This window comes from Eutrigla gurnardus, assembly GCF_963514095.1.
Source record: "Eutrigla gurnardus genome assembly, chromosome: 6".
Lineage (NCBI taxonomy): Eukaryota > Metazoa > Chordata > Actinopteri > Perciformes > Triglidae > Eutrigla > Eutrigla gurnardus.
In genome coordinates this window covers 490,997-504,667 of record NC_139920.1, presented here as the reverse complement: position 1 = coordinate 504,667, position 13,671 = coordinate 490,997, and the positions used below count along the sequence as shown (strand labels likewise).

General features: G+C 39.9%; 1 protein-coding gene across 1 annotated transcript in view; it reads left to right on the top strand.

Moving 5' to 3' along the window:
- LOC311014760 (epidermal growth factor receptor substrate 15-like 1) overlaps nt 1-13,671 on the top strand; it is a 139,824-nt gene that overhangs the window by 114,051 nt on the left and 12,102 nt on the right. Inside the window, exon 25 of the mRNA XM_084011552.1 lies at nt 8,439-8,600. Within this exon, the coding sequence (XP_083867678.1) occupies nt 8,439-8,600 (162 nt within the window). The remainder of the gene's footprint in view (nt 1-8,438; nt 8,601-13,671) is intronic.

The following is a 13,671-nucleotide window of genomic DNA, read 5'->3' as shown; positions in this document are numbered from 1 at the left end:
GACCGCGACAGAATATTTACTGGCCCTTTTAGTGGAAAAAAACGTTAAACAATGCTGGCCGTATAGTGGCCGATTTGAGCTGCAGGGCTCTCAAGTTTTTAACTTAGTTTAGCATGAGATTTTGGCTGAAGGTATGTGTCCACAGGCAGCGTTATTTCCATGCTTCCCATTCATTGTCTATGTAAGAAGCCGTGCAATGCCGTCACGGCGAGTTTGAGAATATTGTACACAAATTGTCTTCAGACTGTATTTTTATTAGCCTGTTACATAGCAGTATTTCAGTTGTATTATTTTTTCCAGGCAACCGATTCAGAAGACAAGCAGACTAAAGGCATCCAGATGTGCGTCCTTGCCGTGCTTGAGGATGATGATGCACTTAACGCACAGCCCACTGTCATCAACGTCGCCGTTGTGTTGGAGGAGTCCATTGTCCTCACAGATCTTCCAGACCTCCCAACAGCGGTTGCCTATCTTTTTGGGCTGCTGTATACATTGAACATGGAGTACCCAAAAGAACTCAAGTACACATTTGAAACTATTCAACACATTTTCATGGAGATGTTTGCCAATTGCTCACAGCGTGTCAGGAGCTTAAAAACTAAGCTTTTACTTTGAGCCAAGGGTTCATTCATTTCTTGAATTCCTCTTATATTGCGGCCTGACCAGACATAATCAGGGAACTTTCTTTTTTTTTTTTTTTTTTAACGTGGCCTACATTTGGAGTTTGTTGGAGCTCCCCCTGTTCTCTGAGACGTGTCTTTTTTTCTCTTGACACCGGAGCTTTATTTTTGACTCGGATTACATTTACAAAATATGGCTGCCTTTATGATGGTGTGCGCTTGTGTTGTACTTAAGAAGTACATGTTTTCAGTATTCAACCGTTAAGATACAGAGACACACCCTCACTCTCACTCACACACACACACTCACTCGGTCACGCTCACACACGCTCACTTACACACGCTCATTCACTCACTCACACACAGCATACTGTAGATGGGAAGCTTGTGTGGGGTCAGTTATGTGAAGTGGTCAGGTATATGACCAAAGCTACAGTAAGGTAGCATTGCATTTTGTATTCATCTCAAAACTATTGCAGAAATATTGTTCGTTCTCCATGCATCTGATGCAAAACAGCCCTACATGTCTGCCTGAATTATTTTATGTACGTTTTTATTATTATTATTACAAGTACATTTTCTCAGTGAACAGGTACTGACATGCTACAGCTGTAATAATTAAGTGGGTGCAACTGTAATAATTACGTTGGCACAACGGTGTGCCGTTTTTCCAAAACGTAAAAGTTTGAGTTGACATCAAAACCTAAAAATCCTGTGCAGACAGTTGCCTTGAAATTTTGAGTTGAAGTCACTTCTTCTTTTTTACAGTGTACTGTTAATACTACTGCAACTGTTACTTAGGGATGGCCAAAACTAAAAATATTTTTGACCGACCACCGAGCCTCAGGTTGAAACCGGTTAACCGATCACATTAAAATGCGCTATTAAAATGCGCCCCCCCCTTGATTTGGATCCACGCCTGCTGCTTATCTCTCTCTTCCGTTTTGTCTCCGACTCACTCACTCACACACACACACACAAACATACACTGCCCTGGCGCTGCCCTTCCACCCACGTCACTTTTTTAAATCCCCTACGGCGCGAAACATCGAGTCCCGCGTCTCATTTAGGAAAATGACAGCTCCGAGACGCTGCTTGTTGACAGGTCTAACTCACTGTGTGCCTTCTAACAACGGACAGAACAACTCTCTTTTTGTATAATTATTATTCTTTATTTCGTTAACTTTGTTGTGAGATCTGAACCAACCCTGTGTGACCTTGCGCAAAATGTTTTTATTTGGGCTATTTAGTATAAACATGCGATTTACGAAAAATTGAGTGTGAGAGATAATTTGTTCACTTCACACAATAAAAGATCTTGTAATGAGATGGCAAACTGTAGTTTTGTAGTCTACTCCTAGTCGCGTATAGTGTGTAGTCTACTACTGTGTATAATAATTAAGATGGCATTCTCCGCACCTCGCATGTGGGAATAATTAAGACTAGAGGAGAAATTATACAGTGGGAGATGCTGTTTCCGTCCAACTTCCAATAAGTCACCTCATCCGTCATCCGTCATCATATTTTTGTGTGAATTGAGAGCAGCAACAAACAGTCAGCGCCGCCGCTCCCACCACGCGCATCACAGGCTGTGCGTAGGGCACCAAAAATATCATTATGAAAAATCATCATGGTCATAATAATTATAATGCCGATATTATTTCACTATAGAAATTGTAGGCACATTTTAGGCATGTATATCACAAAACAGGGTCAGAGAGTGCACAGCAGTAGACATAATGGTGGCGAGACCCCGGTGCCTGCACGAGTCGCCGGGCCATTCATCATCATCATCATCATCATCATCATCACCACCGTCTTCATCATCCACGCTCCACAGCTGCACCGGATTCCCCGTCCAATCCCAGATCGGCGGGACACCGGGGGCCGCTCCTTTGGTCCCCCACTCTGGCCCCCTGCGCCGCTCAGACCAGCTGCAGCCCCAACTCTGGCTCCAGCTTGCGGCAAAGTTGCACGTTTCTCCACGGCTGCCGAGGCGCGAGACCAGGCACGAGCCGCGCACAAGCAGAGCATGATCCCCAAAAGGAATTATGTTTAGGGCACCAAAAATGGCTATACAGCGGTAGGGTTGGGCATCGTTTGAATTTTAACGATTCCGATTCCTTGTTTCGATTCCGGTTCCAAACGATTCTCGATTCCGATTCTTTTAAGAGGCAGGGTAAAAAAAGTTTAGGATATTTTAAATGAGATAGCTAACCAACGGTCTTTCTGAATGAAATAGTTGACCTTCTCCATCAATTAATTCTATGAACTTTTTACTTTTTATGAACTTTACTATGAATTTCTCACAGGGCTGTTTTCAAGTACAATATAAATATCAAATCTATGAATTTGAATATAAATATTATAAATTGTGAATACATTTTCACAGGGGTACACTTTCCTCAAGAGAGCTTTATTTTTGAAAACCTCATGAAAACACATTTACAGTGTATGATGCTGCAGGTACTTTAACATGTTACCGTGCTCCCACTGACGGGCTAACCTGGTGCCGAATAGCAAATAAACTATAAGAAACAACGTGTAAAACCTTCCTTTTGTTGCACCGACATCTTCCCCTTTGCTGCTAAGGTGAACGGAGTAGGCTAAGCACATCGCGGAGTCGTGGAGTCACCAGCCTGGCTAACGTTAGCGATCTCAGGTCGTAAATTGTCTATGAAAAAATACATGGGCTAATTTGTTAGCTGCCTCAATGTTGGCGCAAGACATATTATTTATTGTTTAACTGCCGGATTCGGACTGTGGTTCAGTCACTGCGGTGCCACGCTGGGGGTCGGACCCGGACCCGGAGCCAGAGGAAGACGGTCAGCGCGTCAAAGACGGGGCACACATTTATTTCTACTCCATGAACTCGGATGAGGTGCTTTTTCATGTCCGTCGTGCACCCTCCTATGCACAAAATAATCTTGTCGCAAGTGCATTTTACCGAGATTTTGTTGTTTTTAGAAAAGTGAAGCCACACTTTGGACCGCCCACGCACGCTATTCATGCTGGACTCGCTCGGTTATGCAAACACTTCCGGTGGACGCTTCTTCGTTGGTGTTCAGCGGCTTCTTCTTCTCCGTTCGGCGGACTGGCAGTAATACAAACTGCGGAAACAAACTAGTGCGGGCATTTAGGAACCGAAAAAAATAATCGAAATTCAAACATCTTTGTAACGGTTCCGGAACCGGACGTTAGGAACCGGTTCCTATTTGGAACCGGATCTCGGTGCCCAACCCTATACAGCGGTACTGTCCACACATCCACGCTGACCTGTACGGTCACTGGTTAACATCCCTACTCTTAATACTACTACTACTGTTAATACTACTACTACTGTTAATAATACTACTACTGTTAATAATACTACTACCGTTAAGATTACTACTACTGTTAAGATTACTACTACTGTTAATACTGCTACTACTGTTAATACTACTAACACCAAATCCAGATGGTCTGCTCCAGATTTGTAAACAGTTTGTTAACAGTGTTTTCTGTCCACTATGTGGCGATATAACTCTTGCTCCTGACTCATCATAAGCGTGTTCTTGTCCTGTTCTATGTGGAAAGTATCCTGAGATAACTTTGGTTGTGATATGACACTATAAATAAATGAGAATGGAATTGAATTGAATACGAAGGTGTGTAGTCCATGGCACATGAACAACATCAGTCTATTTGGTAAATGTGTGATCCAACCGACAAAGGTTCAGAGGCTGATGTGGTCTCACTTTTGGTTTCAGGTCTCATGCTCTTGTATTTTTCCTCTATACTAGTGGAGGATGTAGCACTGCATATGATAACTAACAAAGATTTGTGTTGAGACGTGAATATGAATTGCTTTTTATTGATTCTTGGGAATTTGGATAAAACAGGTTTTAATTTTGAAAATAAAAAGTTAGTTAATACACAATCTGAAGGTATATCATAATAGACCAAAGTCTTGGCTGTACCGGTACAACCTCCCCATTTTGTATTTTTTTCATAAAATAGGCGTTTTCCAGTTATAACTTTGTTTTTGTCAACACCATCAGATACAATAAAAAGCAAATCATTTCTTATATATTTGGTCTAATTTGTATTTAGAGATTTGAAAATCATTATCTGGCATTCTTAGTACACATATATGCTGTTTAATGTTGATTATTCGATTTTGTTCATTTTTTATACTGTTTCACGTGTTCTCCTTTAAAAGATCTAACATCATACAACATTTACTTTAAGCCTAAATAGAAAGAGTAATGTTCTTTTATTTAACAAACATATTTTTGTATTAAAAGAGACTATTACTTGAATAACTCAACAGCACTGAAGAAAAAACTGGAAGCATATTCATTTAAAACAAATAAAACTCCCTCTGACGGTGGTGACTTTAGAACTGACGGTGGTGACAGTGGCCTCATTACAGCATACAATTCCAAAATGTATACCACTCCAGTCAATAGCTTCTTGCTTAACAACTTTATTTAACTTTTGGTCCATAAAATAACAATCCTGAGCACTGTGATAAACATTTTTCAAGGAATATAAGGTACAATTAAGCAACCTCATTATTAGAAGCATCCCATCCCCATATCATCAAATATCAAATCATAGTAAAAAATAAAGTCCTAACCAGTAGGAATAATGTATAATGCATCACTGACATCATCTTAAACTGTCATCTAGTGCCCCCTAAAATAATACATTATAATCTTCTGTAAACTGGACTGTAAACTGTATATTGGGCGTGAAGAACAGATAACAAATAACAATTGTGAGAACTCTGGCAAACATTCAATAAGAAACATATAGGTTCAATTAGTAATAGGCTATCATTAATAAAAGTACCACTTAATAATCATCATAAGTTAAAAAAAAATCATTACTTGTTGCAATAAGATAGAATTCAGCTGACCTCATAATAATAGACTATAAACTGTATAATATAATTTAATTGGACGTGAAGAACAGATAAATGAATAACTACGTCTTTCAGTCTCTTTTCCATAAACTGAAATGTTTAAAAAAACAGAAAGCATTCTATGTAAATACCACAAAACACATCTGGCACAATAATAATAATTCAAATGTGAACTCCTGTGAGTATTCCCTGACTGTTTTACATCACTCCACCACTCATTTAGCTTTATCAGGAAGTATATGGTGTATATGTTTCTCCTCTATGAAGTCCATGACTTCAGCAGACAGGTTGTATATGTCGCTCGTCCTGCTTGCACAACCTGGTGATGATGGTTACACAAGTTTGACCAGAATTTGGTCAAATGGTATGAAGCACATATCATTTCCACCTCTTTTTGGATAGAATCGTGTGTTGGGCCCATGAGGGTGGAAAAACTCCACTTGAACATGAACATGGCATAAGTAAGGGATAATGGATAACACACCATTAGATGGAGGTGTAACGATTCATTCGATTAATCGATGAATCGATTGTCAGTCCTATAGATTCTACTAAATCAATCTGCTAAAATAAATAAATAGAATGAATTGTTTTGGCTTCACCAATAATCGATATAAATGCATTTAATCGGATGAATCGTGATTCTTACTTATGGTTAATGTTTTAATACGTTTAAGACACACTCTCCCCTGCCAGCATGTAGTCTACTGAAAATGTTAAAAATAACTTAGCAATGTTTAATTTTTTGTAAACATTTTTGTATTCTGCATAAAATATTATGCAGGACTACTTTTTTCTAGAATAAATATGTTATTTTTCACCTTTCAGAAGAATACAGATTGTCTCACTCAAATTATTGCAGGTTTATTTCATGGATTTAAAATTTTGGTTACAAGTTACTGAATCGAATCTTGATTTACAGAATCGAACCGAATCGAATTGTTACAACAACAAAAAATTGTCCTTGAATCGAATCGCCAACTACTGTATCGTTAATCGAATCGAAGTGAAGCCAAAGATTCACACCCCACCATTAGACTATCCAAAGTTAATGCACGTTCAAGGTTGTAATGCGGCCATGACATGCAGATAGTCGAATGCCATGAAGTCCATTATCCCGCTTATTCTAGAAAGAAATATAGGGGGAATTACATGAATAAAAATATAAAAGTGGTTAATGAAACATTACAGGTCATATTGGTATTTATTGTGATCAACAATTATATTCTAGCCTCCGTTGAGGACCATTTGGAGGTTTTTGTCACCACCGTCAGACTGTACGTCACCACCGTCAGACAGAAAACCTGACGGTGGTGATGTCTGACGGTGGTGACAAAAACCTACTCTTTCATATGACATGCAAGAGGTCTTCATATTAGCCATCTTGTTTCGCCTCTGTTGCTAGCTACTTCAAACCTCTTCTTTAAAAGTATACATTTATGTCATAATCGAATCTAATATTTTTTATACAAAAGAGACGGTGTTGACATGTTATGGTTGCGACAGTAACAGTGTCCAAAAATATGAACAAGTTTAAGAGAAAATAGCAAACTTACAGGAGCTTGAGTGATCTTGAAGCATGCAGTAGAGCTGAAGGTTTGAAAAGGGGGTCCTCAGGAATGTAGTAGACCTTGTAGTTGCCTGATTATTATTGCTTTTTATAAATATCTGACGGTGGTGACGAATATGTGGGACACATTTTGAGCAACACAAATAATTGTAAATATTGTTCAAAACTCACCTTTTTGTAGTTTTTAATACATATTACAATGTACACTTTCATGTGGTAAAGATATTATTAAATTAAATTATTACTTTTTGTTTTTTTTAATCAAGTTGAAATGATTATTCTATCCGAGGACAACTGATTTTGTAGGCAATGGGCCAGCATGTGATCATTAAATGAATACAAATTAAAAATAAACCAATAAAATAACCTTACATTTGTGCAAAGGACCCCCTGATTATAACCTATATTATTTTTATTCATGAAAATGTTTTTTTTATTTCATGAAAATTAGCACTTTTCTTAGTGGGACATGTTTTATCCAAATTCCTAAGAATCAGTGATTTGTGTGGTGCATATAGAGATGAAACTTGTGGCTTTCAATAGCTGGTAGCTGTGTTTGAGGTGACAGCAGAGGCTAAGCGTGGCACAACTACGAGAAACAGAAAATGTAGTGTTTTAATGTGAGACACAGCAAATCCGATTCTGTCTTGTCAACATAGTGAGGTGGTGAGAATAACTCATGCAAGCTGCAGTGATGAGTCATACTATCTCTTTGCTGTCAGTGAACACATGCTAGTTCTGTACCTTATATCCTCCTCTTGATATACATGCTGCATCTAAAAAGGCATGAAATGCCAGCCGTATCCAAGGTCCCCCCAACCTGCGGTTACCATGCAACCAAATCTGTGTACTATGATGATGATGATGATGCAGCTGTGGCTAATTTAGCGGTAAGCCTCACTAACTAAACAAAGAAAAATCAAAACAAAGGAATTGATTTCCAGCACTGTAAATCCATCAGCAGCTTTACTGTTTGGCTGACCTTTAACTGGATGTTGTAACATCCTTGGATGGAAAGGTGAAGCAAGTAAATAGTCAGAATGTAACACTCTGGGTAGCCCTGAAACCAAATTATTAACTTCTCCCTATATTTATCGCAGAGTGGTAGTTACAAATATTTAAGGCTGTGATTACTTGTGTCAATATTCACATACATATTAGTTTTAGTCTTAGTCTTCAGGCGAAATACCATATTTTTATCTCTCATAGTTTTTGTCAACAAATCCACTTAGTTCAGTTACTGTTAGTCACAATGTTTTGTCTCTTGGTTTGAAAATACATGTGAAAACTCTCTTCCCTGGGCTGAAGTTTGTTTTGTTTGTTTGTTTTATGTCTTCAGGTAAGACTACACCAGTGTGCACATCCGGCACAGCTGAACCTTCTAGACCATGTGACCCCTTCCAACCTTTTGGCGGAGATGCCATTGACCCCTTTCAGAGTAAAAAAGGCCCGGGAGACCCGTTCAGCGGCAAAGACCCTTTCGCCCCATCCTCGGCATCAAGTAAAGACTCTACCTCGGGTTTTGCAGACTTCAGTTCTGTAAGTTGAGATGGGTGATACTGTTAAACTGTTAATGTGTAGACCAGGCCACACACCTCTACACAGACCCCAGAACAGTCAAAGATTTAAGTTCTAGTGGCTTTAGTCCTAAAGACTGATTCCAAGTGCTGAAATGATCATAGGCTGTATCAGAGCTCTGTGATGGGAACAGAAATGCATTGTATCGAAGTGTAATGAATGCATCTCAGCCGTGACTGTATGTCACAAAACAAAATGTATTTGAATCTGATTTCTGATTTTACAACAGTGACCTCATCTCCACTTAGCAACATGTGTTCTGGATCTGATATCTGATCTGGATCAGTAAAAAAGGCATGTTGGGTTGTTTGTTGTCCAGCACAATATTTTTCATATTGAGATTTGATGACATTGTGTTAGGGGAAAAATATTTTTTTCAATTCAATTCAATTTTATCTATAGTGTCAAATCACAACAGAAGTCATCTCAAGACACTTAACACATTGAGCAGGACTAGAATACGCTCAAAATTTCCAGAGTCAACACAACATTTCAAAGTCCCAACATCACCCAGGGGCAAGCGTACAGCGACAGTGGCGAGAAAAAACTGCCTTAATAGGCTTTTAGGCAGAAATCTCGTGCAGCCCAGGCCCTTGGGTTCCAACTGCATTTGGTGTTGGTAGTAGTATAGTAGTAGTAGCATTAACAGTAGTGGTGGCATTAACAGAAGCAATTGTATCAACAGTAGTAGTCCATGGCAGCAGGCACAGCCACGCCGAGATGGATCCATCCCAACCACGTCGCCATGAATAAATAATAGGGGGATTTAGGGGAAAATAATATTCACTTGCTATAAGCAAGCAAGCGAGCAAGAGTGCAGACTAACATTTTCACTGGTAGTACTGGTGCTAGAAACTATCTCAGTTGGTTGCACTAGCTCCTGATTTGGGTGGACTCTTTGTTTATACAGCATGGTATAAATCAGTGGTGGAAAGTAACATAGTGCATCCACTATATTTCAGAAGGAAATATTGGAGTTTGTACTCAATTGTATATCATACAATGCTTTGTTAAACAGTTAATTTAACCCACCCAACAGTAAAAGAAAGAAATGCAGCCAGCTACAAAATGTAACTGCATCTTACATAGAATCTAATATTCGTATAATAATGTATTATACACAGTATCACGTTATCATTTTACAGAATTCTGAGAACATTATTTAATGCAAGGTTTTTTGTAAAATAACAGTGAAACATTTAATTAGCATTCTAGTCAGTAATTTTTTTTATATACATACAATCAATATCAATATTGCAGTTAACACTGTGATATTGATTTTGACCATATATCCCACCCCTATATCCAATGCAGTAAGCTGCATTCAATTCCATATTCATAACAGAACACCAGAGAGTAATGTCATATTTTGACAATAGAATGATAGAATAGAGTAATCTTACGAAGCCCAGTTCACAGACCTACAACATTAACAAGTTAACAAGTCAGGACAATACACAACAGACTCTCTAATGGCTCCTCTGTCTGTTAATAACACACACATCATCACAGCTCCCACACAGGATTCTCACAACAACTGGACATATGCTGACACAATGACTAACCTGGCTCCGTCTATTGCTGAATTTCCACTGTATGGTACAACCCGACTCAGCTCAACTCCACACAACTAGTTTATTGGTACCAGGTACTTTTCTCCATTTTTTTTTCACTGCAGATTGGGGGTATTTTCATTTTATGATCACAGAGACACAACATGAAATTACAGTGGCAGCATCTAAAACACAAGGGGACTTATGTGCTGGGACTATTGACTCCAGCTGTACTTAAATGTATACAAAATAAAATAGGAGCAGAAGGGACATTGCCACTGAAATCAGTGTAGGACACGAACAGCTCCAAGATATTGTGTGTGTGTGTGTGTGTGTGTGTGTGTGTGTGTGTGTGTGTGTGTGTGTGTGTGTGTGTGTGTGTGTGTGTCCATAAGAAGTGTTTAATGAGGGTATATCAACACCTAAATACAGACTGTACATATATTAGGGTTGTCAAAATTAGCGTGTTAATGCATGTCGATTAATATCTTTGGGTTAATGCATTAATTTTTTTAACACAAAAACAAAGATGGAAATCAATAAATGATGAAACGTTAGCCCCGAGATTAAGATAAGATAAGATAATGCTTTATTGTCTGAAAACAGAAGGTTGCAGAAAATAGTCTTTAGCAACAGAGAGCGTGGCGGTGTTACAGCTGTGAATGTAGCAGTTAGCCCCGACATTAGCACCAGAGAGTGTGGGACAGCGTTATAGCTGTGAATGTAGCAGTTAGCCCCGACATTAGCAACATAGAGTGTGTGAAAGCGTTATAGCTGTGAATGTAGCAGTTAGCCCCGACATTAGCACCAGAGAGTGTGTGTAAGCGTTATAGCTGTGAATGTAGCAGTTAGCCCCGCCATTAGCAACAGAGAGCATGTGGCGGTGTTACAGCTGTGAATATAGCACTTAGCCCCGCCATTAGCAACAGAGAGCGTGTGACGGTGTTACAGCTGTGAATATAGCAGTTAGCCCTAACATTAGCAACAGAGAGCGTGACGGTCAGTGTTGTGCAAGTTCACACTTTTCATGAAGTAGTTCAAAGTTCAGTTCACACATGTTCAAAGTGAACTGTTCACGTTCATAGTTCACCATTTAAACTCTGAACTAGTTCAAAGTTCAGTTCATTTTTTTTTCTGCATCTGGTCTATTTTGTGCGCGAGCCATCGCGTCAAATCTGGCAGGAAGTCACACAAAGAAACACGAGACAATCCGGTCAATTTTCAAAATAAAAGAAATTTTCACGATTGACAAATGCAATCATATTTGTGTATCTAAACAGAGTAGAGAGATGAAAACAAACAAGCAAACACACACGCTGTATATCTACACTACTACTGTCTACTACCATACACACTCTCTCTTTCTCTCTCTGTCTGTGTGTGTGTCTCGGATAAATAAAGAAGTGTACAAACTTCTTGGTTACAGAAACATGGCGTATTCATTTTATGAGGTTATTTACTTGCTCATGATGAAAAAAATAGCTCTGAATGAAAAACAGTTGAGCAGAAGTGCTGTTTCTAAAGTGCGAGCAGGTCGTGTCACTCAACTCATCAGGAGAAAAAAAAATCTGTAACGTTTAATTGGACCGCAACATTGACGTTCGTCGTTCATTTCACACAATCTGAACTAATTCACGTTCAAGTTCTTTATTTACAAATGCGTTGCGTTCAGTTCAAAGTTCACAGAAAAATGAACGTGTTCAATGAACGCCTTCTTTTGAACTCGTTCATGGACAACACTGGTGACGGTGTTACAGCTGTGAATATAGCAGTAAGCCCCGACATTAGCAACAGAGAGCATGACGGTGTTACAGCTGTGAATGTAGCAGTTAGCAACATTTACCACTGGCTCAGGGATAAAGTAAAAAAAATAAAATAAATAAATTAAATCTCTGGCTCAGCAACACTTCAGGTCGGATGACCTTTTTTAGCTGGGCTGACCTTTAAGGTGGACCAGCACTATTCTCCTTTAGGTGACAAGCTGCTCCTCTGAGTCTCTGAGCTTGTTATCTTAATATTTCTGTTAACTGTGTAACTGACAGCAGTTTAAATAGTTAATTATTAATATCCCTACTGCAAACTCTGCTCTGTCTGTATCAGGAAAACACAAAGTTGAATGTTTAGGCATTCTGTGAGTAGAGCTAGTTGTAATATTTATTCTTGTCTAGATAGCTTGTTGTTTAAATTCTTGTGAAGCTGTTCATACTGAGTTGGCAATTACCTAGTTTCGACCATCTCAGCTGTAGTCAATAGACTTGATTGGAGGGAGGGGCTAAACCTGCATGAGATAAACCAAGCACTTAAGAGCTTGTCACTACAGCATCAGGACAGTCGAACGAAGACTGTTGAACAAAGACAAGGAGGTTTATCTGTGGGAGTCTAGATTGTTGAACAAAGACAACGGAGTCTATCTGTGGGAGTCTGTGGGAAGACTGTCGAACAAAGACAAGGGAGTCTATCTGTGGGAGTCTGTGGGAAGAGAATTGAACAAAGACAAGGCAGTCTATCTGTGGGAGTCCATCGAGGAAGTCCATTGAGGAAGTCCATCTAGGAAATCATAACAACTCAACCACCACCCATCACAGCCATGTGTCCTATCCCAGTCAGGACATCAAACCAGAGGTTTCTCCAGAGACGGTCGAGGCTGTAACCCAGGTGTGTCAAACCGATCCAGTAAAGGGCCGCTGTGGCTGCAGGTTTTCATTCCAACCAAGCAAGAACACACCTGACTCGACTTATTCACCTACCTGATTTGCCTTCACACCTTGATTGGTTGGATCAGGTGTGTTCTTGCTTGGTTGGAATGAAAACCTGCAGCCACAGCGGCCCTTTTACTGGACCTCCACGTGCCTGTATGCACTCCCTACAACGCCTGGGCATGCTCCTGATGAGACGACAGATGGCAGGGGTCGACAATATAAATGGCCCAGTGGCCTGGACGTACTTTTAAAACCAAAATGACAGACCTCGACTCCTCCTGGCTTGTCAATTGCTGCTGCCCTCTTGAAAAAGCTTCCAAGAGTCTTCTTTGGTCGCTTTGCATCACTTGGGCCTGGGGTGTCTTCAGCTGATCCTGAAGCTTGTGGTCGTGTTTCAGACTCTACCAGCTCCGGCTCTGGCGGGAACGATTCCATCTCGCAAACTGCTCTGGCTTTGATTACCTGGATCTCTTCTGGCTCCATGTGCCGAGTCTGGAACCGTGGGTCAAGCATGGTTGCCAGATTTATTAGCTCCACAACCGCAGGGTCTTCTTCATACTTGCTCTTCAAGTACTCCAATATTGAGCTCTTTATAGACTTTGTGAGGTCTATGTCAGTGTCCTTCACGAGTAGGATGTCACTTGAAGAGCTGAAGGACAGGCTTCAAGCATGAGGCAGTAACATAGTCCTCAGCAGACAGCATCAGTGAACTCAACCAAAGGATCCCAGGGACTTGCTCACA